The sequence below is a fragment of the Podarcis gaigeae genome (assembly GCF_964106915.1).
Source record: "Podarcis gaigeae genome assembly, chromosome: 10".
NCBI lineage: Eukaryota > Metazoa > Chordata > Lepidosauria > Squamata > Lacertidae > Podarcis > Podarcis gaigeae.
This window is the reverse complement of record NC_139686.1, coordinates 19,391,255-19,415,276: the sequence shown is the minus strand read 5'-3', so window position 1 is coordinate 19,415,276 and position 24,022 is coordinate 19,391,255. Positions and strand designations below refer to the sequence as shown.

Here is a 24,022-nt window from a genome sequence, read left to right as displayed (position 1 = left end):
GAGCACTCAGCACGGATTTCTTAAGAACGGATAGGTTTGATCTTCTTGCAGTCCATGGGACTCTCAAGAGTCTCCTCCAGCACCATTATAGCACCATTATTCTCCTCCAGTTGAATTATAGTTGTACCCTTTTCTTAAGCTCAGCTTCGAGGAAAAAGATATAGAAACAAATTATCTTATTAGAATGGAAGGGAAGAAAGGGTAATCAGAGCTGGGGACGGGGACATGTATCTTAGCATATCTGACACTTGAAAGCAGCAAGTTCCTTCAAAGGCAGTCCCCCCCCCCCTTGATATCCATCTGCTAGTCTCACACAAGTCCTCAACAAGGTTGGCCTTGCTCAGCACATCTGATATTTAAGGCTGTGTGCATGCCATACATCAAAAGCTACATGATTTCTTCCCAAGGAATCCTGGGAACTGTAGCTTGTTAGAACTGGAGCATTCTGCCTGCCTTTATCCTTGCATCAAGGAATCTCAAGGAACTAGGACTGGGCTCAGCCTATAAACTTCTGCATGATAACAGCAAAAACAACAAGAAGAAGACTCAAGGTCAACGTGTACAGACTTAAAATCTGGGCTGCAACCCAAAATGTTGATCAATTAATCATATGAGTTATAATTAATTAATGCATTAATCCATCAAGTTCAGTAGCAGAGGATATGTTTGCTAAGGGTGTTGGGAATTGTAGTTTTTTGTGGGGAAAGCTATAGTCATATGCTTTCAGTGTACATTAAATGTGCTTTAATTGCATGGTGTGGATCTGCCCTTAGTCAAGTTGCTTAGCATGATTTCAAACTTGTATTTTATATATATATTGTTGTAACCTGCCCTGGGACCTTATGGTGAAGGGTGGCAATTAGTTTGGCAATGAGCAGAATCCTCTTGCTTATCTTTCAGAGCTGCGGCTGTGCTATAGCATGTGCATAGACACTGACAACTGGGAAACACTGGCCTGCGAGTGCTTCAGTTGGAGAACAGCCTTTACAAAAGGTGTAATGGGCTTTGAAGACACTCGAACTCAGGACGCAAGGGAGAAAAGTGCTAAGAGGAAGGCACGCTTGGCAAATCCACACCATGATCAACTCCTGCCTGGAAACCAATGTCCCTACTGTGGAAGGACGTGTGGATCCAGAATTGGCCTCCACAGTCACTTACGGACTCATTGTTAAAACCGTGTTTATGGAAGACAATCTTACTGGGCTACAAGTGATCGCCAAAGGAGGAGGAGGAGAAGAAGAGTTTGGATTTGATATCCCGCTTTATCACTACACTATCACTACCCGAAGGAGTAGTGGCTCCTACTTTATCACTACCCGAAGGAGTAGCGGCTAACATTCTCCTTTTCCCTTCCTCCCCAACAACAAACACTCTGTGAGGTGAGTGGAGCTGAGAGACTTCAGAGAAGTGTGCCTAGCACAAGGTCACCCAGCAGCTGCATGTGGAGGAGCGGAGACGCGAACCCGGTTCCCCAGATTGTGAGTCCACCGCTCTTAACCACTACACCACACTGGAGGAGGAGGAGGAGGAGGAGGAGGAGAAGGAGAAGAAGAAGAAGAGAAGGAGGAGGAGCATTTGAGATAGGGACGCAACATTTAAAATATCCATCAGTTAGATAAACCCATTTAAAAACATTTGACCAAATAAAAGGGGTCCCCAATAATTTATCACGCAATCAGGGTAAGTGTGGGGCTTACAGAATTGTTCCTTACAACTGTCACCCATATTTTGTGGAGTCAAGCTGCATCCCTTCCTGAGCAGTGATTCAAGGTGGTTCTTCTCCAGCACAAAATCCCCTGGAGCTCTTTCTATCTGCCTTCCTTCTATGGGAAGCAGTGTGTGCAAAAGAACTTTGGAACTTGACCTTTTCAGCAAATGGCAAAGTGGGCTGGGCGTTGATAAGGCTCGGACAGCAAAGTCAAAGAGCATTAAGGACAAAGCGACTGCAAAAGTAGCCTTGTGGAGAAAGCGCCAATGTACTATTTTTTTTTAAAGAAACACAGTCAAATAAAAAAGTCTGCATTATTTTTTTTAAGCAAAGAGTTTAAATAAGGTTATACAGACAGCTCTGGGCAACACCGGAACAGATCTGCATTGGAATCATCTGAACTATCAAATCTTTTTGAAAACCTTGACTGCTACAATCTCTGTGTCTGTCCTATGAGTACCGTACATAAGAATAACTCTCCTGGATCAGGTCAAAAGACCATCTAGCCCAGCATTCTGTTCTCACAGGGGTTAACTAGATGCCTATGAGAATTTCACATTAAGGAATATTTGAACAAATATGTTAATATATAAATCTTAGAATAGCTTTGGAAGTGGATATAGGCTGTAGGGTTAGAAGTAGAAGATAGGGTATTTTAAAACAGTATTATTTGTAAGAGATAAAATGTGAAGTTATTTTAAGTATGATAAAAAAGATGGTTAGAAATTATATATGTAAACTGCTAAAGATGAAATAAAATGAAAATCAGATAGGTCGGACTTGGGGAAGCCCACTTAACAATGTTTAGAAAAATAAGGATGTGACAAGAATTTGTTTTTATTGTTTGTCTTTTCTGTTTGTGTTTTTTATTTGTGTTATAAAATGAATAAAATTTTTGAAGAAAGAGAATTTCACAAACAGGACCTGAATGCAGCAGCAGCAGTCTCACTACGTGGGACTCCCAGGAACTGGTCATCAGAGGCATACTGCCTTTGACACTGGAGGGAGAATGTACCCATCACGGCTAGCTTAATTCTCCTTTAAAGCCACCCAGTTGAGGGACATCACTACATCTTGTGAGAGTGAGCATGGTCAATGGTCAGAGATAACAGGAGCTGTCGTCCAAAACATATGGAGGGCAACGAGTTGGGGAAGGCTGGCTCACCATGATGTGTGAATGCAATAGACACCCAGAGATTATGACCTCACGTTCTCCTCTAAACTTTTGCAAAACAATAAGCTTGATCAGTTTGAGATATGATGCTGCATTGGAAGGGTATAAACTGCTGGAGGTCTGCGATACAGGAATTTTTTGGGAGGGGGGCAGTCAGATGACGTTCTACTGCCTTAAATTAGTGGAATCTGTAGATTTGACTTACTTAGTAAACAAATCTGTAAAAGAATGCCATTTTAATTCCATTTGCTAAGTAAATATCTAAAAATAAATAAAAATAGCATAAAGAAGTTCACCTGAAATATTTGTTTAGGGACAAAAATCCATGAAGTACTTAGCGTGATTAACATACTAATGTTAGCATGCCTGGAGAGCTATGTGCACAAATTTACATGCTTCCTAGAGACTGTCACTTGAAAAGAAATTAATTACTAGTTTTGATTTTGACTAGCGTTGTAATCCTTTACAGTTGCCCAGTTTAACTTCTTGGCCGTCCATTATGTTGCGCATTAATTTTATAGAACAATACATTTTCTAAAGGCTGTTTCCACTGCCCCTGTATATATATATATATATATATATATATATAGTGTGTGGGGGGGTGGATTTTCACCCTATATCATGGCTAGTGGTTAGGTTCAATTACTGTCACAAAGCTATGCTAACATTCTCCCCTCCATTTTGGTGAAAGCAATTAGCGGATTAGTTTTGCATGTGGAATAAGCTTGCCCCTAGGCATCGGATCGTCCATGCTTTCCTCAGATTTCTGGGACATTCAAGGGGTGCTGACTGCTTCAGTACAATTGATCAGTTTGCTAGGCATTGATCAAGGCCATCATGGCTTAGCATACCAAAGTAGTTCTTCCCCTGTGGGCTCTTGCTTGCAAAAAATTGCTTACATCTTAATTTCGACTGTCATTCAAACAAAGACATCTTTGCACCACTCAGACAGGAAATTAGCAGCAGGCTAGATTCCTCCCCACCCACCCCTGCATAAATATGAATTGCTTCCAAACATTTCACAGAGAGTGAAATTGCCTGAGGCTTTTTCTCCAAGGAGCTCAGTGTGGTGTACATAAGTTGCTCCCTTCTTCATTTAATCCCTACAACAACCCTGCAATGTAGACTAAGCTTATAGAGTTATTACAGTATTTTTCGCCCTATAGGACACACTTTTCCCCCTCCAAAAATGAAGGGGAAATGTGTGTGTGTCCTATGGGGCGAATGCAGGCTTTCGCTGAAGCCTGGAGAGCGAGAGGGGTCAGTGCGCACCGACCCCTCTCGCTCTCCAGGCTTCAGAAACCTATCCGCAAGCCTTGGGAGCCCGCGGGAGTTCCTGCCAGGCTCCTACGGCTTGTGGAGATCAGCCTGTTCTGGGGGCTGGGGTCGGGGGAAGCTTGGGCTTCCCCCACTCCAGCCCCGCGCCTGGGGAAAAAATATTCCCCCCCCCTTTATTTCCCCCCAAAAAACTAGGTGCGCCCTATGGGGTGAAAAATATGGTATATCTGTATTTATTCTCACTATCATGGAAGGAAATTGTAGAGGGAATTATTGTACTTGCTGTATCACTGTGCTCTATGGGTAGCATGCAGCGTCGGCCTATGGTGAACGTCCCATCTGTGCAAGCATTGCAGCTTCCCCCCATGTGGTTTTTTTTGGGGGGGTTCTCTTAATCCCCCAGAGCCAATTTTGGGTTACACAGGAGGGGAGGTCCCCATTCAGGACCAGGGAGTCCCCCATACCTGCAAAGTGCAGAGGGGACACAGAAATAGAGGACTCATACACTGCATACATCCCAGAAGTAATTTAATGCTGAGTTAATCGAAGCCCAAGCAAGGATGGGAAGCCTTGAGACCTCCAGATGTTGTTGGACTACCACCCCCACCGTCTCTGACCATCTGTCATGCTGGCTGGGGCTGATGGGAGTTGGAGTCCAGCAACATCTTGAGGGCCAAAGTCTTCCCATTCCTGCTGCTTCCAGCGGCAGAAGCATGCCCAGCAGTAACCCAGGGATGGGACGAACTGCCAAGTGCAAAAACACTCTCAGCGTGCCAGGACCACTAACATTTTCTTTACACTCTTGGCCTCCCTGGCTATATGCATATGATACGCATTATGTATCCTATTAGCAGAACACAAAAGCTGGTTTCTCGTTCTCCCTCTCTCTTTCTCCACTCTCATTTAATTTGATAAACATGACTTTCCCTTTGAGAGATGGATTGGATTTACACTGTCGGCCTTGGCAGCCATTTTCACGTCAACTTGGCTAGAAAACTGAAATTTGTTTTTGGGATTCTCCGCATGAAGGGAGGACAGGAAGAAGAAGCAACTTGTTATCTATGGAAGGGTTTGTGATGAACGGCTCTGCCATAGATAAGATGTGCTTATTATTCTAATTACACTCATTGGTCATGATTTAGAGAGGCATCTATTCTTTCAGATGGGCTTCAATTTTTTTCCTTCTGCAAATGTGTTTTGTCTTTATCATATTTCTTTCTGTCATGGTTGGATGACTCCCCTCTCCCCCCCGTTAATGGGTATTGTATTCATGTGCTGATCTCTGCAAGAGAACATAGCAGACAGGAAATTCACAAGCAAAAAATAAATGCACCCAGAGTTGTTTCCTAGTCAGATCTGTCCTTCAATGATTTAATCGTGTACAAAACAAGGAAAAGGCAGCTTTAAACTCTGTAAGTACTGGCTTCCAGAGTTACAAAAGGCCATTATCTAAAGTGTGTTGGAGTCCATGACTAACCTTCTATCAAAAGGTAATAAATGTAAAAAAGTAGAGATTGAGCTGTGAAGCAAGAAGTGTCTATTTCAGCATTGATCTTTAAAGCACATCTAATCCACGTTTAAAGCACATGGATTCCCCCAGAGAATTCTGGGATCTGTAGCCCTCACACAGCTACAATTGCCAGCACCCTTAACAAACAGTGGTTCCCATTGATTCTCCCGGGGAAAGTCATATGTTTTAAATATGCCTTGGATGTACTTCAAATGTGGATTGATTCCCAAACCTTTTCCCCACAACTAGTAAATTGCTGAGGGTCTTGGCATACCACTTAATGGGTTTTTCGCCCATTGTAGCAAATATCATGAGCTGTGGTAGATGATGTATAATTTTTGGTTGTATTTTTATTGCTTCTTTTATTTTTAACACACTGTTTTATTATATTCCATGGAATTCCAAGCGTAAAACAATAAAATGCAACATAAGAAATAAAAGAAGGAATTAAAATTCAATATGAATATTTAATATGATAGATGTGCCTTCTCCCAACTTCTGCCACAAATCCACAGACATGCCATGGACCACTGGCATTCCGCAGATTACCGTTTGGGAACAAACCAAAAGAATGGAAGAAAACAACAATGTGTGTGTGGGGGGGAGTGAAGATAACAAACTTGGGATTTGAACCTGTATCTCCCTGGTCCAAGTTCAACATTCTCCATCTTTATTCATGGGGTACCTTGTGCTTGCCACTTTCTCAGGACTGGCTCAAGAAATTTTGTTGCTTGAGACAAAGGACAAAATTATGCCTCCCACATTACACGGGCAGAAGCTGAGCAGAGTGACAGATGAATTTTACTTCAACGCTGTTCCTGGGCCAAAGTACTTCACTGTACCAGAGGGCAGCAAGGTATCCTAAGGGGTGTAAGGCAAACTGCATGACACATAACTCTATTGCCTAATGGTAGAGTCGGCCCTACTATATCTTAGCTTAATCTACGGTACTTCACAGAGTTCTTAAGATAAAATGGAATATTCCTCATGCATTCTGCCTTTGGTTACTTGGAGGATGGCTGGAATCACATGTAATTATAGCTACCCTGACAAATGTCCCAACAAAACAAAGCCAAGTCTTTGTGTATTGCTGCCTATTCAGCTGCCTTGTGCATTCATTGCCAAACTTAAGGTGATGGCACTCATGTCCTGTTGCAGATTTGGCAACCTCTGGCCCCCTGGATGCTCATGAACTACAAATTGCATCATCCTTGACCCTTGGCCATGCTGCCTGGGGCTGACGGGAGTTGGAGCCCAACAACACCTAGAGGGCCACATGTTCCTTTAATTCTGTCCTAATGTGTGCTTCCATCTTGGATTGTGCTCTGTGCCCGGTACAGGCTCCACACATCCCTGGTAGTATTATAACAAGGAGAAAGGTGTTTATTCTGTCCAGCATGGCCCATTCTTGAGCATTCATCTAGTTGTGCAGGGCCAATGGAAACAGGTAGGACCTGAGTGGAGGATTCTGTGGAGGTTGAAAGGAGTAGCTGTGGGAAATTCAACATCATTTTAACCAACATGCTTAGTTCTGGTTAATACATGAAGGAGTTAAGACCATAGAGTAAGCTATTCTCCTAGACTTAACTAGGTCACACCCTCTCACCTAGGAAGGAAGTCAAGTTTCTTGTTCACTCTTTTCCACCACATGAACCTAACCAGATATGATGTGTGAGCTTGATTGCTATAATCTCAGACCACGTGTTCAGAAGCTTTTCACCATATTCTACAACACAATATTTCTGCCTGTATTTTCTTGCTGCTGTATGGAAAAATGCATGAATCTGACCTTTGAAAAGTTTGCAACTAAGAACAATTTTAACTTACCAAACTGTGTTTTTTTCTGTAGAAAGGGGAAACACTGTAAGTGACTTAAAGTGGAATATTTAACAGGTCTAACAGCCTATAGTCCCATGCTTTCCTTTGCTGCATGTTTTGTGTTTTAAAACCTCTGCCGGGGATCCCTGTTACTGGAGAGTATTCTGCCCCATGTTTGGATCTAAGGTTCAAATGAATTCTTCTTTATTTAACCAAATAACCAAGAGAAGCAAGCTCTGCTTATGTGTGTTTAGCCCAATTCTAATAACATCTTCTGTATATGAGATTCCTTTATCTGCATGCGTGCTTGATCTCTAACCTGCCATTTCCATCATTCTCTGCAAAGTTCCTCAAAATATTGTCACAAAACTCCACAGTATGTTGGATACAGGCTCAATGGGGCTGTTTCATTGTTAATTCATTTGGTTATGAGGGGGAAAAAAATATCCAAAGCAAGGGGGAGACATACTGCTTTATAAATTAGACAAATGTGAAGCATGTTAACCAGAAAGGATTTGTTTTCTCTAATGCTTTTTAAAAATAGCTTATTTGACTACTGGTACATGGATGTATGCATATTTTAAACACTGTGTTACCAGCTGATGAACAAATCCAGTGTTCTAGCATCCCAGGAGATGGGTACTTTGCACTTTGGGTGATGTTATTTGTAGCTTACCCTTGCTTCTTCCGCTCAGGCAAACAGCCCACCATGCAACTGGCTAATTTTCATACAATCTATTGCAGGCAAAGCCAACATGGCGCCCTCCAAATATGGTTGGTCTACAACTCCCACCACCCTTGCCCATTGGCCCTGCTGGTTTGTGCCTGATAGGAGCTGTAGTCCAACAACAGCAGACCAAAATAAACCCTGTCCTTCAAATGCCTAGCTAGGGAAAAAGGTCAGCCTTAACCAGGTACCGAGATGTTAGTGAAGGCACCAGGTGTATCTCACCAGGGACAGCGTTTCGCAGTTGTGGAGCCACAAATGAAAAGACCCTCTCCATTCTCAACACCTTTTGGTCTCCAAGCCCCCTCAGAGGGGGAACCTGGAGAAGGGCCTCAGAAGATCAAAGGGTCCAGGTAGGTTCATATTGCAAGAGGTATTCCAGAAGATGTTGGAGTCCTGAGCACTCTAGGTCAAAACTAGCATTTTGAATAAAACAGTACAGTGGTACCACAGGCTAAGTACTTAATTCGTTCCGGAGGTCCATTCTTAACCTGAAACTGTTCTTAACCTGAAGCACCACTTTAGCTAATGGGGCCTTCTGCTGCCGCTGCGCCGCCATAGGACGATTTCTGTTCTCATCCTGAAGCAAAGTTCTTAACCTGAAGCACTATTTGTGGGTTAGCGGAGTCTGTAACCTGAAGTGTATGTAACCCGAGGTACCACTGTCGTTAGTTAAACAGTAGTGGGTGAAGTTAACACTGGGTCAAGAGTGCTGCAAATTATTTGTCTTCATTTTTTTGTTGTTTTTACCTCTTTGTTCTCATTAAATCCGTTTAATCTGTATAGCATAGTCTTCTTTATGCATAAGCACCCACCCAACCTTTCATCAGCTGTCTGGAGTATTAATGCCAGTGGACAAAGTGGCAGGGATATTACCTAGCATGGTGGGAAGGGTTTTTAGAGCAGAACACTCACTACTTACCATTCTGATAATTATGAATAAATTATGTAAAAATTATGCACAAATACATTGGAACACAGTGTGCTCCAGTACCCTGCTCCAATCAGCCAGCCACATCCTCCCCCATGATGCTCCATTACATTACCCACACCCAACAGTCCCTCAGAATTCCATGCCCACGGAGCATCTTTAGTCCTCATTAGGCTATTTTGCAGGTTTCCTCCCATCCACTTAGATTTCCCTCCTAAAACAGGGATGGGGAACTTCAGGCCAAATGAAGCCCCCCTGTTTGGCCCTTCATACCCCTCACCAGCCCTGCTTTGCACCCTCCTAGAGTGCCTTTACCCCAAAATTCTCTTTTAAAATGGGTCCTTGAACTCTTACGGTCCCTGGCTTGCTTGGATGGTGTGCAAGTGAGTGCGGAAATTAGCCTACTGTACAAAGGTAATAATATTTTTTGTACTCTGCCCATCTGAATGGGCTGCCAGTAAACTTCACATCTGATACCCCCCCCCCCATTTTGCCTCTGACTGTGCTCACTTTTGGCTCTGGCCCCACCCACCACCGACAAGTGGCCCCTGAAAGGATACACAGAAGGGAATGTGGCCCTCAGGCTTAAAAGGTTTTTCCACCCCTGCCCACATTTTTTGGTACTTCACCTAAGCCTGCTGTTCTCCCCATCCCCCTTTGAGTGTGGGTGATTCCATTTTGGCTGCACCAACAACATCATTCCTCATCTAAACATTGTGAATACAGGGACTGATTCATCAGATTCATCAGGAACATCAGAAGCTGCCTTATATCGAGTGACACCATTGGTTCATCTAGTTCAGTATTGTCTACATTGATTGGCCATGGGCCTCTAGGACTTCAGAAAGGGTTCTCTCTCAGTCCCAACATGGAGATGCTGGGCGTTGAACCAAGATGAAATAGATGTGGTAAAAAAGAAAGAAAAAATACTAAATGTTTTTATATTTCAATTTAATACAAATGCACATCAAGGCTTCCCTAGAATCCCACTGAAGTGAAAAGAAGATTGGCATCCTCTGGATTTGGCTGGGTGCTCTTGTACATGTTTAATGTCAAGATTGTGAGCAGCTCTTTTGATACTAATGGCCCCAAAATGAATGATGTACTTAAAAGGTTTGTTACATCCTGTGCTGAGCCAAGCTCTCAAGGAAGTATTACCATAAATGACTTATGTCACTGCTGCTCATAAACCGTGCTTAGAATTACTGAGCTTTCCTTGAATGTGTACTCCACTTTCAAACCACTCCCTTTAATGCCTACAAGAACTTTTACTCAAGAGCAGAAGCTCGTTTCTTGACCATTTTGTGCAGCAGGAGCTGCCAACGATTTTGGGCAACTTGGTACATTTGTGAATCTTGAGAAAGCGCTATGGATGTCAGTTACAAAATGGCTGCCACAGGAAGCATGGCATGACACAAAATGGCTACCATGGTGTGTAGCGTTAACACAGAATGGCTGCTACATCTAATGAGAAGAAAACAAAACAGTGCGAGCTTGCCCCACCGCCCCAGTCACCCAAAGTGCAGAAAGGCACCTACATCAACCACTGCCATTATTCCTCGAGAAGGAAAAACTCTTTGGACTTCTCTTTTGTTCAGAATGGATGGGAGAATGGGTATCCATGAAATGTGGGCATGTTTAAGGGAGCTCGTTCAATGCTGGCAGAGGCTGAACAGGAACTGAGTAGCAGATAGTTGGTCAGTGTGTAATAGCAGGATCAGCATTGCCAAGATTGCAAGCAGGATCAGGGCACAAGTATTGAGCAACAGTAAAACCCGAAACACATTAAGAAGGAGCCAAAACTGGAGGCTAGTTTAGGAATCCATCCAATAGGTTTGAAGCAGAGATATGTAGGAGGAGAGGGATCAAACTGGTAAGCAAAGCCAGATTGAAGGGGGCAGGAATAAGGAGTGGAGCACAATAAGAAGAGTGGTCCAGAAGTGGTCTGTAGAAGGAAATCCAGCCTTCTTTTTTCCTGGGGACATTAAAAGAACAAGAGCCAATCTTAAGTGAAAAGAGCTTAGCTAGAGTTGCTGGGCCCTAGATATCTTCACTGTCTCTTTAAATTTCCCAACACAGTGAGAGACAATTCAGCAGCTGCAATTCCCATCTGGTGGTCCTCTTCCCTCCCCACCTGTTGTAACAAGCAAGGCTCCAGGTGTGTTGCCCAGAAGGCAAGGGTGAAGGAAGAAGACAGCAGTAGTAGGCAAGAGATGCTACAGCTGCATCAGGGAATATGGGAAGGAATAGAGGATGCAGCCTGATACAGAGAAAGGCCATTGAGCTCTGTATTCTGTACACTGGTTGGCAGCAGCTCTCCAGGGTTCTAGACAGGGAGGAGTGTTCCCAGCCCTATCGATAAATAAATGCCAGGGACTGAACCTGGGTCCATCTGCAGGCGAAGCAGATGCTCTTAGCACTGAGCAATCCAAAACACAGTGGAAAGCGACCGAATCCAAAAAGAGATAACAAAACAATGTAAAGAAGAGAAAACAAAGTGGCCACTTATAAATAAAATGACACATGTGAAAGAAATATTTAATACTGATGGTACAATATGCGAAGTTTCAGCACCAACATTCACAGCATTGAAGGATCCTGATATGAAAGTAGTACACTCGTAAAAGAAAGGCCTCGCATTCATTACTCAAACAAAACTCTAAATCTCTCTAGAGATGACACCAAACTATGGCAAGACTATCTGTCTTAACTCCAACAGGAGGCTTGCTTCAAAATGTATCTTCAAGGAGATCAAATGTTAAGTCAAAGTTGCTAGACATCCAGAAAGACACCAGACATTCTGGTATGCCTAAGTGAAAATACCTCTTTGAACAAATGGCAACTTGTCTGACTGAACTTCCGTTCCAGTTCTATATACTGAATAGGCGGGGGGGCACCATCTTGCCCTTCGTCTTAGGCCTGAAAATGACTTAAGCCCACCTGTTGCTCCACAGGTAAAGTAAATCCTATTTACAGCTAACAGCAGGCATAGGCAAAATCGGCCCTCCAGATGTTTTGGGACTACAACTCCCATCATCCCTAGCTAACAGGACAGGGATGATGGGAGTTGTAGTCCCAAAACATCTGGGGGGTCGAACTTGCCTATGCCTGGCTAATAGTCTTGTATAACGACAAGCCTTTGCTCTGCCTACTGAAGGTGTGGGGAATCTCTGGCCCACCAGATGTTGCTGAACAACTCCCATTAACCCCAACAAGCATGACCAATGGCAAAGGATGATGGAAGTTGTAGTTCAGCAACATCTGCAGGTCCAAAGGTTCCCCACACTGGGTCTATTGCCCTGCTGTTATTGGGAATGTAAGAAGATCTTAAACTGGAGAAGCCCATAGGCAGGACCTGAGAACAACACCCCCCCTCCAGCGGTTGCCAGCAATTGGTACTCAGAAGCACACTGCCTTCAACAGTGGGGGTAGGACATAGCCATCAGTTAGTCACAATGGATAGCCTTATGGTCCATGAATTTGCCTAATTCTCTTTTAAAGCAACCCAAGATGGTGGACACCACTGCCTCTTTTGGGAGTGAATTTCATAGTTTACCTAGAGATTTCCACACCCTTTGGTGCCACGACCAATGAAACTCTGTCCGTGGAGCTTTATTATGGGCTGGAAAACAGGCCCTCTGGTTCTAATTTCAAGGATTAGGCACATTAACATGGTTGGAAGTAATTCTAAAGATAACCTGTCCCCAAACAATTCATATTTCACCCCCTCCATGTAATACTTCTTAAAAAAAACAGTACAGTCATACCTTGGATCCCAAATGTCTTGGTACTCGGTCGTTTTGGCTCCCAAATGCCACAAACCTGGAAGTGAGTGTTCCAGTTTGTGAATGCGCTTTGGAACCCTTGTGGAACTCTCCTGCAGAAGCCATAGCAGTCAAAAAAGGAATACGAAAAAGGAATGGCCCACCTATCAAGTACTGCTACAATTTGTTGAAGATAAGCTAATGCTGAAAAAATATGATGAAATTAAAAGTCAATTGACAGACTGGCTCCAAATATTGAGTTTAGACAAGAGAGATGGTCTGGCAAAAGAAACATCCAAGTTTGAAAAAGAGCTAACTCACAATAAAGGAAAACATATTTCAGGAATATACATTTATTTATTGGATTGGGAAGTGAAAGAAGAGCCAGTTAAAGTTGTAATGGTGAGATGGGTACAAGATCTTGGATATAATATCTATATGGAACAATGGGAAAGATTATGGAGGAAGGATATAAAATTCACGGTGTGCTATAATGTGATGAACATAATGAAAACGCTTTATAAATGGCACCACACTCCAGCAAAACTTGCTAAAATATATAAAGATAAATCACCAAGCTGCTGGAGGTGCGAAAAAGAGACAGGGACATACACAAGTGGTAGAATTGCACAGTCATCCAGGAATTTTGGGACAAATTATATAATGAATTCAAAAAGCTATTCAGATTTACATTCAGAAAAAGACCAGAAATCTTCCTCCTAGGAATAATGTCAGCGGAAATCAGAAAAGGTATAAGACCATTGTTTATGTATGGAACAACAGCAGCCAGAATATTAGTGGCAAGAAACACGAAAAATGAAACAGCACCCACGATAATAGAATGGCCAGATACTTATGATTGAACACCTCGAACGGGCAAAAATGTTGGGGAAAGTAAGAGGGCTCTCAAACCAGAAAGTATACAAAGAATGGAAAATATTCAAAGGTTAAATAAAAACATATTGTCCAAATAATAATCTCCTTGCGGAATTAAACTGATCCTTTTAAAATACAATGTGCAAATGCTGATTTATTGGAGTACACGAAAACAAATTAGGGTAATAGAAGGCTGTGCGCTAAACGTAAATAATAATACAAGTACAATGGGAAGAATTGGGAGTCTTTTATTTAGAAATTCAATGAACGACTGTATAATAATGCAAATTCTTGTTTTGTATGTTTTTGTCCTTGTGTCCTTTTTCTTTTCTTGTTCTGATCTTTTCTTTTTTGTCTTTGTGTATATGTGTTTTGATTCAATAAAGATGATTTTTAAAAATCAGAAGACGCGCTTTGGTTTCTGAACATTTTGGAAGTCGAATGGACTTCCAGAATGGACTTCCAAGGTACAACTGTAATTAGTGTACCACTGTTTAATATTGGTGTGCAAGGCTAAGAAAAGGAGCAGCATCTGTTGACATTCCCTTTTCTGCATTACTGTTAATGACTCAGGAGCCCTACCACCTTAGACCTGGTCACCCTGTGTGACTCTGGGTCTCTCAGCTGTAACACTAGGCTGGATACAGTACTTGGGAACGGAGGAAGAATGAAGCCATCGTTTTTATTTGTTGCCATGGCATAGATCACTAGATGGCACTGTGGCACACAGTCTTAACCAAATAGATATATAGATATATTTCTTGGTGTGTGTATGTGTGTGTGAATTCTGAAAAAACACACTGATGGCAGTGAGAAGTGTAGGTTAAGGGAGCTGACCTATAGCAAACAGCAAGCAGTTTTTCATAGAATAATTGCAACAGCAGGATGGGAGTCAGACTTATATAACCCCAGAGGTCTTTCTGATTGCTTATGTCTTAGGAATAAACTGCTGAACACTCCCCAAATCCTGGACCCACACTGTGACTTCTAAACATGTAAATTAATAACGTGCACTCTGGATGAAATACAGGAATGAAAGCTGCCACAAGACTGGGGTGGGGGTGACAGCATCAAGAGCGGGCCAGCAAATTTATTAAGGACCAGCTGTGGGTTCTCAATGCCTAGGACTTGCGATCGTATGGTCGGCGGTTCGAATCCCTGCGGTGGGGTGAGCTCCCGTCTTTCGGTCCCAGCTCCTGCCCACCTAGCAGTTCGAAAGCACCCCTAAGTGCAAGTAGATAAATAGGTACCACTTTATAGCGGGAAGGTAAACGGCGTTTCCGTGTGCTGCGCTGGTGCAGGCTCTCCAGAACAGCTTCGTCACGCTGGCCACGTGACCCGGAAGTGTCTCCAGACAGTGCTGGCTCCCGGCCTCTTAAGTGAGATGAGTGCACAACCCTAGAGTCGGACACGACTGGCCCGTACGGGCAGGGGTACCTTTTATCACTGGCTATTAGTCACAATGCCTTTATGCAATATTCATGTTCAAAGTCAGTAAATATGAAGGCGTACCAGCTGCTGGGGACCAAGAGTGGAAGAGGGCTATTGTCTTTGTGTCCTGCTCAGAGGCTTCATAGAGGCATCTGGTTGGCCAACAAGATCTAGATTTTGGTCTGATCCAGGAGGGCTCTTCAGTTCCTGTCTCAGGCATTCTACCATTGGCCCAACTCTACTCCAGGCATTCTCCCATTCATTGTGGACTGAGCTCCCACAAACCATCTGCAAAGCCAGTTCATATCTCTTGCTCCAAGTCCTGCATTAGGTAATTCTTAATGGTTCTCAAGCCTATTTCTCACTAAGGTGCTAAACCTGTGTCTGGGCTGCACCACTTCAGACAGCCAGGGCTGGGTGGGGGTAGTTCTCGCAACTGAATCTTAAATTCAGTATACAAAACAACTCGCTCCATGTAGTAAGCTAACATATTAGGGAACAAGTAAGCTAGAGTCCTTCTCATGGATATCTAGTTTTCAGGGTGGAGGGGTAATTTTGAACGGAGGGCCATTTAATGGCCTTGCTGAAGTGGTACAACCCAGATGCAGGTTTATCACCTAAGATGCTTCAATCCAGCTAAGCAGCTTTGCTTCCTATAATACTGGCTGCTGTGCTCTTATTAAACTGGTTTTTTCTATATGTGCACACTCACGCGTGCACACACACAAGCACAAATGCAGAGTAAAAACTGGCCATTGCTTGTCTGTCATCTCTCCCCCTGTGCTCCAGCTGTTGCCTGATATTCTGCCTGCTCAGGATGATGGTGTCAGCAACAGAATGTTGATGAACAGAGCTCTGCCCGTGCAAATTCTGACACCAAGGTACTTTTGCGTAGGGACTCCGGTCATGCCTTGGAGCATCTCCAGGGAGAAGGGGCAACCTTCCTGAAGCCGCCTAAATGGTAGCTTGTTTTCTATTTGGTCTTGTCTACACATTTGCTTGAGCTGTGCCATTCATAAGCTGCCTCCCTCACATTAATAGGATGAATTGGATGATAGCCAGTTTCGATGGAAGACAACATTTTTCATTTTGCTTTAAAGGAAAAGAGGGGGAAAACCCCAAACAGAAACACACTGTAGGCTTATTGATCATACTTAATGCTCAATCTTCTGGGAAATTGCAAAAGAAACATAAGAAACCTGTAGGTATAGAAGCCAGCTTCCAATAATTCCTCCACGCTGCAGTGTGGCCAAGAAACAGAACACAGGTTGGAACCAACACAAGGTGCTGTGCAGGTCGGACTAGGCTTGATTCTCAATAGTTGAGGTCACCGGGGTCTCTTTATTTCTCCCATAGAAGTGAATGATTCCTATAAAAGCAAAGTTGGGGCTCTGCTGCAGCAAAGCCTGCCCTATATGAAACTGGGTCTCCTGGCGCCTGCTGGCATAAACCCTGCAGGGGGTGCAGTGTTTCTCTGTGGGTGTTTCCAGACAGGTATTTATTGTGGAATTGGTGATCTTCATGCATGAATTTTATTTGATTTTTGCAGCATCCATATGGCATTGTTGGCATCAAAATGAGTCTGTTATTTCCCTCCCCATTTAATCCACATTGGCCCTTCCCGGGGGCGGGGGGGGGGAATCCCATAAATTGCAATACCTTAAAAGTCCATTAACAATACTAAGCCCCTGTCTAGAAGCACCCTATGTTTGCAGAGTTGCAACCCACCCCCTCTCCTGTTGTTGCAGTATACAAAACATCCTTCACCCAACATAATGATGGAGTAGGGAACTCCCCCTCCCCTCCCCCAAATTATTTGTACACTTCCTGCCCCCAACAACTTGTCAGATGTAGTGTTGCCATGTTCTAGGAGAGAATATTTTTCCTGGTGAGGATTAACTCATCATTGGTTACTTTGAAAGACAATTTATAGCCAACTGTTTCCCCCACCCCAATCACTGTATAGAATTTTGCATTCTTAAAGACACCCCCTTCTTTCTGATCATGTGAATTAATGAATACGTATTTATCAACCGAATGGCTTGGTTGGCATGTAATAATAAACCAAACCATGCCTAAACACTAATGAGTGCATGGAGCAAAAATCATGGCCACTTCACTCCTCCCTTGGTTCTACTGCTGTTATGCTACCTAGAACTAATCCATGGTTTGACTTAGCATTATGTGTGACCCTGAGCTTGTGGGTTATCTCTACTACCAGGCAACCCACAAATGATAAACCATGAACAAACATGGACTATGGCTCACACTGTGGAGCAGGCATAGGCAAACTCGGCCCTCCAGATGTTTTGGAACTACAATTCCCATGATGCCTAGCTAACAGGACCAGCGGTCAGGGATGATGGGAACTATAGTCCCAAAACATCTGGAGGGCCGAATTTGCCTATGTCTGCTTTGGAGTGAACTAAGCCAAACAGCTTAGCATAGAAGTAGCAGGACTGGGAGAGGAGAGAAGGAGTCGTTATTTTCCCTGAGTACCTACATGGTTCATGCATAGCCATGATTTGCCTTAGTGCTATGTGGAATTGAACGTGAAGCAACTGGCTATAAATCCACAGCATTAACAGATTTGTCCAAAATTAACAGAAAGAGAAAAGTACAACTAGCTTTAATTAAAACTTGTTAAATCGAACGAAACAATCATGACTATGAAATACCGTATTTTCTGCACCATAACACTCACTTTTTTCCTCCTAGAAAGTAAGGGGAAATGTCTGTGCGTGTTATGGAGCGAATGCCTGCGGGTGGCAGAGGGAATCTGCTGCAGTCGTGAGCAGAGGATCCATGGTTCCCCTTCCTTCCCTCCTCCGTGGCTCGCTTTGAAACAGCAAAGCGGGAGAAGAGCCGCGGAGTGGGGAGGAGAGAGGGACAGAGAGCCTGCTTCTTTAAAGGAGCAAAGCGGGAGGGAAGAGGAGCCTTCTCCCCTTATACCCCTCTTCTTCATTATTAGCATCCTTCTCCACCCACCCCACGTGTGTTCCTTCTCCCCTTAAACTCCTCTCCTGCATTATTAGCAGCATCCTTCTCCACATACCCCACGCGTGTTCCTTGTCCCTTAAGTGCTTTTCCTTCCTTCCCCACTTAAAACATGGTTACAAAGCACGGATCCACATGGATCCTCAGGATTTTTGCATTGGGCTACTCCAAACTCACTGTCAGATCACAGCATGAACCACAAAAATCATATATCCACTGTTTCGTTTAGAATATTTTTTTTCTTGTTTTCCTCCTCTAAAAACGTGCGTGTTATGGTCTGGTGCGTGTTATAGAGCGAAAAATACGGTATCACTCCCCTTCCCCCACTTATACAGCCTGAGCCCATATTTGCCAAGGGTGAATAATCTCACCCCTTATCTCTCACTCTCAGATAATCCAACCCACTAATTTAAATTCCTGTGAGAAACACTGTGATGGTGGCATGCCACTTATCAATATACAGTATACATGATTAGTCCACATCTTCCTGACAATTTTCAGTGGGAATTGAGCCAATTCAAACTTTCACATGCTCTGTGACAATAGAACACAGAAATATCATAGAAATATGAAGTAGAAATGTTCTGCGTCAACATTCAAGTTACAGCATTTACACCCGGGACACTACAGCTCAGGTTTTTTCCAAGAGCCTTGGCTGCTGTCCAGCATGTAACTGGAAGAATGGAGTTTCATCAAGAGCTGGGACAACAGGTGAGAATCCATTGAGAACAGGACTGGAGTCTGCCAGCCAGATAGTTCATGACAATCATGGCTGAAGCAGCCCTTTTACACTACCTACACTGTCTCTTACCTTGTTCTTACCTTTGGCTCTTGTTCTCTTTCTTCTGTTCTTCATCCTAATGTTGAATGGCCTCCTTGGACAGTGGCCTCTGTTGCTGGCTCAACTCTAGCAATTCATTCTGGCTCTAAATGACCTGCGACCTGCAATGTGTTTCTGTTTCGCAGAGTATGCAGATACATTGCATCCCCTATTATTTACTGAAAAGGAAACTCAAAGTGGCTTACAAAACAGGGCCCCTGAAATTTATCAGGCCCTCCTTCTACATACAAAATGCCCAACAGCGAGTGGCAAGCATAGGAAGAGCCCTGCTGGATTAGCTCAAGGGTCCATCCAGTCCAGAACTGGAGGACCTTAGGCTTGGGGGCCAAAAGTGGCCCTCCAGGCCTTTTTGGCCCTCAAAAGTCTCTCCAGGCCACACTCTTCACCAACTCTGTTCTTTTCCGCCCCCCCCCATGTGCTTTTGCCTCCCTGGAATTTGTCCTAAAAACTGCAATAATCATCTTGCTTGTTTGAATGGAGGGTGGGTGGAGAACTTCCTCTCCTTCACTGGAGGTTTCTAAGCAGAGGCTGGATGCCCACCTGTCATGTATGCTTTAATTGAGATTCCTGCATTGCAGGGGGTTGGACTAGATGATCCTCAGCACCTCTTCTAACTCTACAATTCTGATTCTAAGCAAGTGTGTGAGTATAGGTATAGAAACCCCTGGCTCTTGCATGGCTGGAATGTAGCCTACTGTACAAAGGTAAGAATCACTCCCCACATTTTTTGTCTCTGGCCTCACCTACAACTGGCATGTGGTTCCTTATAATGGCGTGAGGCCCTTGAAAAAAATTCCCCATCCCTGATCTAGTCAACCCCCCTGGCTTCTCACAGTGGCTAACTAGATACCTCTAACAAGCTACACAAGCAGGACATGAAACGTTCCCCAAAAGCTGGTATAAAAAGGTAAAGGGATCCCTGACCATTAGGTCCAGTCGTGGCTGGCTCTGGGGTTGTGGTGCTCATCTCGCTTTATGGCGGAGGGAGCCGGCATACAGCTTCCGGGTCATGTGGCCAACATGACTAAGCCGCTTCTGGCAAACCAGAGCAGCGCACAGAAATGCCGTTTATCTTCCTGCTGGAGCGGTACCTATTTATCTACTTGCACTTTGACATGCTTTCAAACTGCTAGGTTGGCATGGCAGGAGCAGGGACCAAGCAACAGGAGCTCACCCCGTCATGGGGATTCGAACCGCCGACCTTCTGATCACCCGCGTCCCAAAAGCTGGTATACAGTATACAGTGGCCCCAAAAAAGGTTCCATTCTGAGCATATGCAAAATTCTTTTCCCTGCTTGGCTGAATAACCAGGACAATATCACACTCTTCTGAGACTGCAGGTAAAGGCTCCAAGCCAGAAGTAGAAGCAGAAGAAGGAGAAGTGCAACTTTCACTCTGGCTTGAGCTATAACATTTATCCTTAAGAAATTAAGCAGAAAATGGAGAAACAGGCAAACTGGGGAATGATACCAATAAGAATAGGAGAATAAAATTCACCAGTAAAGGAGACTTTCACGCAGAACTTTAAGGGAAGGGGGGGAGGGAATGCAATATTTCTGTTACCAATAAATATTCCTTTGTTTCATAGGGATTTATGTTCTTTTCTTCCAGCTGCTCCATATTAGGAGAGGAAGCGGATGCCAGAGCATTATTGAGAATGCCAGTCAAAAGCATGCCAGAATTATTCTGCACATTTTGTATAAAATGTTGGCCTGGAATATTAAGGGCAAAATCTAGAAAATTAGTTCCTATGATCAGGAAAAATGAAGGCAACCCAGGCCTGCCGCATCAGATGGCTGTGGGATTTCTATGATGTAACAGCTCCTCTTGCTCACGGGGCTGGAAGTCGGAACTGTTCCATGGCATTTGCAAGAAAGCAGTGAGGGAAACAGGAGAGCGAGGGAAGCAGAGTAAATCTGGGCAGAGGTGGTACACAGCAGTTTCTCTAGAAAAGAAAATGAAGAATCTTTCATGCTATTGACTAAGTGCTGATATTTAAGAAATATGCTATATATGGTGTCCTGCTTTCCCCTCCAAAAAGAATCTAAACAAGAAGCATCAACCCACCCATCATGCAAAACAAAAAGTAAAAAAGATCAGCAAATAACACAGCGGCAATTGGCTGCTGAAAGCTGCAGAATAAGAAAAATACACAGCAGCCCACAACTAGCTAACAGTTTCTGTCGAAAGCTCCCCAAATTGCCATGTTTTGGTCAGGGAATGGAATCTGCTCAAGGATGGGTCTAGGCAGGCCTCCCGAGGGGGCGCGCGATGCCCAGCCAGTGACACAACAGAAGTGGTCAACTCCTTCTGTCCGCACCAAGGGGCATGTAGAACAGGTCATCTGGTGTTGATGGGAGTGCATGGGGTGGGGATAAATGGGGAGGAAGGCAGTCACAGTATACAGTGAAAAGTAGTGGGGCAAGTAGGCTGCACACACGCTATACCTTTGAAGCACATTCTCCCCTCCTCAAAGAATTCTGGGCCCTGTGGTTGGTTAAGGGTTGCTGGGAACGGTATACAGTGGTACCTCGGGTTACATATGCTTCAGGTTACAGACTCTGCAAACCCAGAAATATTACCTCGGGTTAAGAACTTTGCTTCAGGATAAGAACAGAAATTGTGCCGTGGCGGCAGCAGGAGGCCCCATTAGCTAAAAGTGGTGCTTCAGGTTAAGAACAGTTTCAGGTTAAGAACGGACCTCCGGAACGAATTAAGTACTTAACCCGAGGTACCACTGTAGTACTTCTTTGAGGGGCAAACTACAGTGGCCAGAATCCCCCGAGGGAAAGAGTGGGCTTCGAAGTGCGCACGAGGCCACTTGCCCTGTGCCGTTTCCTTTTCCACACAGCCCTTTATTTTCCTACCTCGCTTCCTTCTCCCACATCCGAGTTTCTTGCTTCCCCGCACGTCGTCCGCCTTCCTTGCTCCCGCTCTGAAGGGCCCCCTACTCCCTCACGCTCCCCGACCCTCTCCTGGTGCTTTCGTGACTCCGCTCACCTTTCCCCCCTTGCGTCCCGCTCCTTCCTCCCGCCGCCCCTCTTGCCCGGCCCCTCCCTGCTACCCTCCCCCCCCCAATTTCTCTCCCTTCACCCGGCTGCGCGGGGCGGGAGGGGCGAGGAGGGCAGGCCTGTTCCAGAAAGTCTCGTCACGCGCTCCTCCCCACGAGCCTCTCTCCAGCCCTGCTGGCCTCACGCCCGCCGCCAACTTCGCCCCCTCGCCCGCCGCGTCTCCCCGGGGGAAGCGCCCCGGCCTCCCGGTCTCCTTCCCGCCCGAGCGGGTGGGCGGCGCGTCTCCGCCCTGGGCCCGCCCCGCTTGCGTGTGACGCGGAGGCCGCGAGGCTGCCGCCGGCCCGCCGCCCTTGCTGCGTGTGTAGGCTCTGGGCTGCGTGTGCGCGTGTGTCCACGCGAGCGAGGGAGCGAGGAGAAGGCGCGCGGGCGCGGAGGCGGCATCCTCCTCCTCCTCCTCCTCCTGCTGCTGCTGCTCCTCGTCTCCCCTCGGCCGGAGTCCCCTGTCAGGCGGAAGGCGAGGCAAGGCGGGCGCCGGGGCCCGCCGCGGGGCATGGAGAGCCTGCTGGAGAACCCGGTGCGCGCCGTGCTCTACCTGAAGGAGCTCACCGCCATCGTGCAGAACCAGCAGAGCCTCATCCACACGCAGCGCCAGCGCATCGACGAGCTGGAGAGGCGCCTGGACGAGCTCAGTTCCGAGAACCGCAGCCTCCGCCAGCAGCACGCGCTGCCCGAAGAGCCCACGCAGCAGCAGCAGCAGCAGCAGCAGCAGCCCAGGCTCCCCGCTCCGCCGCCGGCTTGCCCACCAGGTCCTCCGCAGGGCCAGCAGCAGCAGCCTTCGCCGCCGCTGCCGCCGCCGCCACCTCCGGAGCAGCCTCGGCAGGAGCCGCTTCAGCACCCGCAACAGCTCCCGGCGCCTCCGCAGCCTCCCAGCAGCAGTGGCAGCAGCAGCAGCAGCAGCAAGCAAGCTCAGGCCAGCCCCAGCGGCAGCCGGACGCCCGCCCCCCACCAGCACCCTCCGCTCCACCACCACCACCACCACCCCGAGAAGGACGGCAGGGAGAAGAGCTGTTGCGCGGTCCTGCTCCAGCACAAACCACCCCCGGCCATCGCCAAAGGCGTCTTGAGCAGGAGACCAGAGTAAGTCAGGAAGGGGAGGGGAAGCGGGAGGGAGGCGAGGAGGAAAGAGGGGGCTCTGGGTCGCCAAGAACCAACCCCTCCCCCGCCGCCCCAAAAATGAGAAATTCATTTATTTGGAGCCTTCATACACCCCGCTTAACGCTGCCGTCTCCATCGGTGTGCAATCCGGTTCAGAAGACGGCAGGAAGATCCTAGGAGCAAGGATCCTGCCCCGCATACTGCCGCTGCAATCTGACGGAGTGGGCGGGTGGGGAAATCCCTTCCCCGGTGTATTTCCAATTTCCATAGGATGCCAGAGAAACGAAATGCTGCCTCGGCAAGGGGCGTTCGGCTCCCTGCTCCCGAGCTTCCTTTCTCCTATGTGTGATGATATATCCTCAGAAGAAGTTTACATTTTTGAAAACACAAGCCACTCTCCCCCTCCCCCCTTTCTGTTGCAAAACATGCCTTGCTTGTTTTCTGCCGGTTGTAAATATGTTTGCGAGAGCCAAAGCAGGAAAAGAGGATTTCCTAGGAAGGCATAGGCTGGTGTCAGATTTTGCTCAATTGTTTGGGCAGTTCAGCTGCTTTACAGAACAAAAATTTCCAAACCGTAATAGCTCCTATTACACAACTAGGATTTCCCCTTTCATTAAAGATGCAGTAGGAAAACATTGCAGATACCTTTTCCTATTGACACGAACCCTTCATATATTTGTGGTTCAGATTTCTTCTACCTGTGGGTTTATAAAGTGTGTTTGGGTGACTCTCGGTTTCTGAAGTGACAAAGAATTGTTTTAAGGGGTTTTCTTTATCAGCAAAGAAAGCCTGGTTGTGTGT

At 45.6% G+C, this 24,022-nt stretch overlaps 1 protein-coding gene and 1 long non-coding RNA gene across 9 annotated transcripts in view; one reads left to right on the top strand and one right to left on the bottom strand.

The window, feature by feature from the left end:
* Positions 1–20,560: 20,560 nt before the first annotated feature.
* LOC310826380 lies at positions 20,561–21,992 on the bottom strand. Of its 2 annotated transcripts, none has more exons than XR_014555808.1 (2): positions 21,923–21,992; positions 20,561–21,000 (listed from the first exon to the last, which is right to left on the bottom strand). It is a non-coding gene; the product is annotated as an uncharacterized lncRNA (long non-coding RNA). The 2 variants fall into 2 exon arrangements; XR_014555809.1 differs by lacking the exon at positions 21,923–21,992 and adding an exon at positions 21,492–21,559.
* Positions 21,993–22,411: 419 nt separating this feature from the next.
* IQSEC3 (IQ motif and Sec7 domain ArfGEF 3) overlaps positions 22,412–24,022 on the top strand; it is a 136,827-nt gene continuing 135,216 nt past the window's right edge. For 6 of the 7 annotated variants that reach the window (XM_083700001.1, XM_083700005.1, XM_083700009.1 and 3 more), the window contains exon 1: positions 22,412–23,203. In XM_083700001.1, the coding sequence (XP_083556127.1) occupies positions 22,617–23,203 (587 nt within the window). In that variant the 5' untranslated portion in view covers positions 22,412–22,616. The remainder of the gene's footprint in view (positions 23,204–24,022) is intronic. The other variant, XM_083700006.1, reaches the window with a different exon arrangement.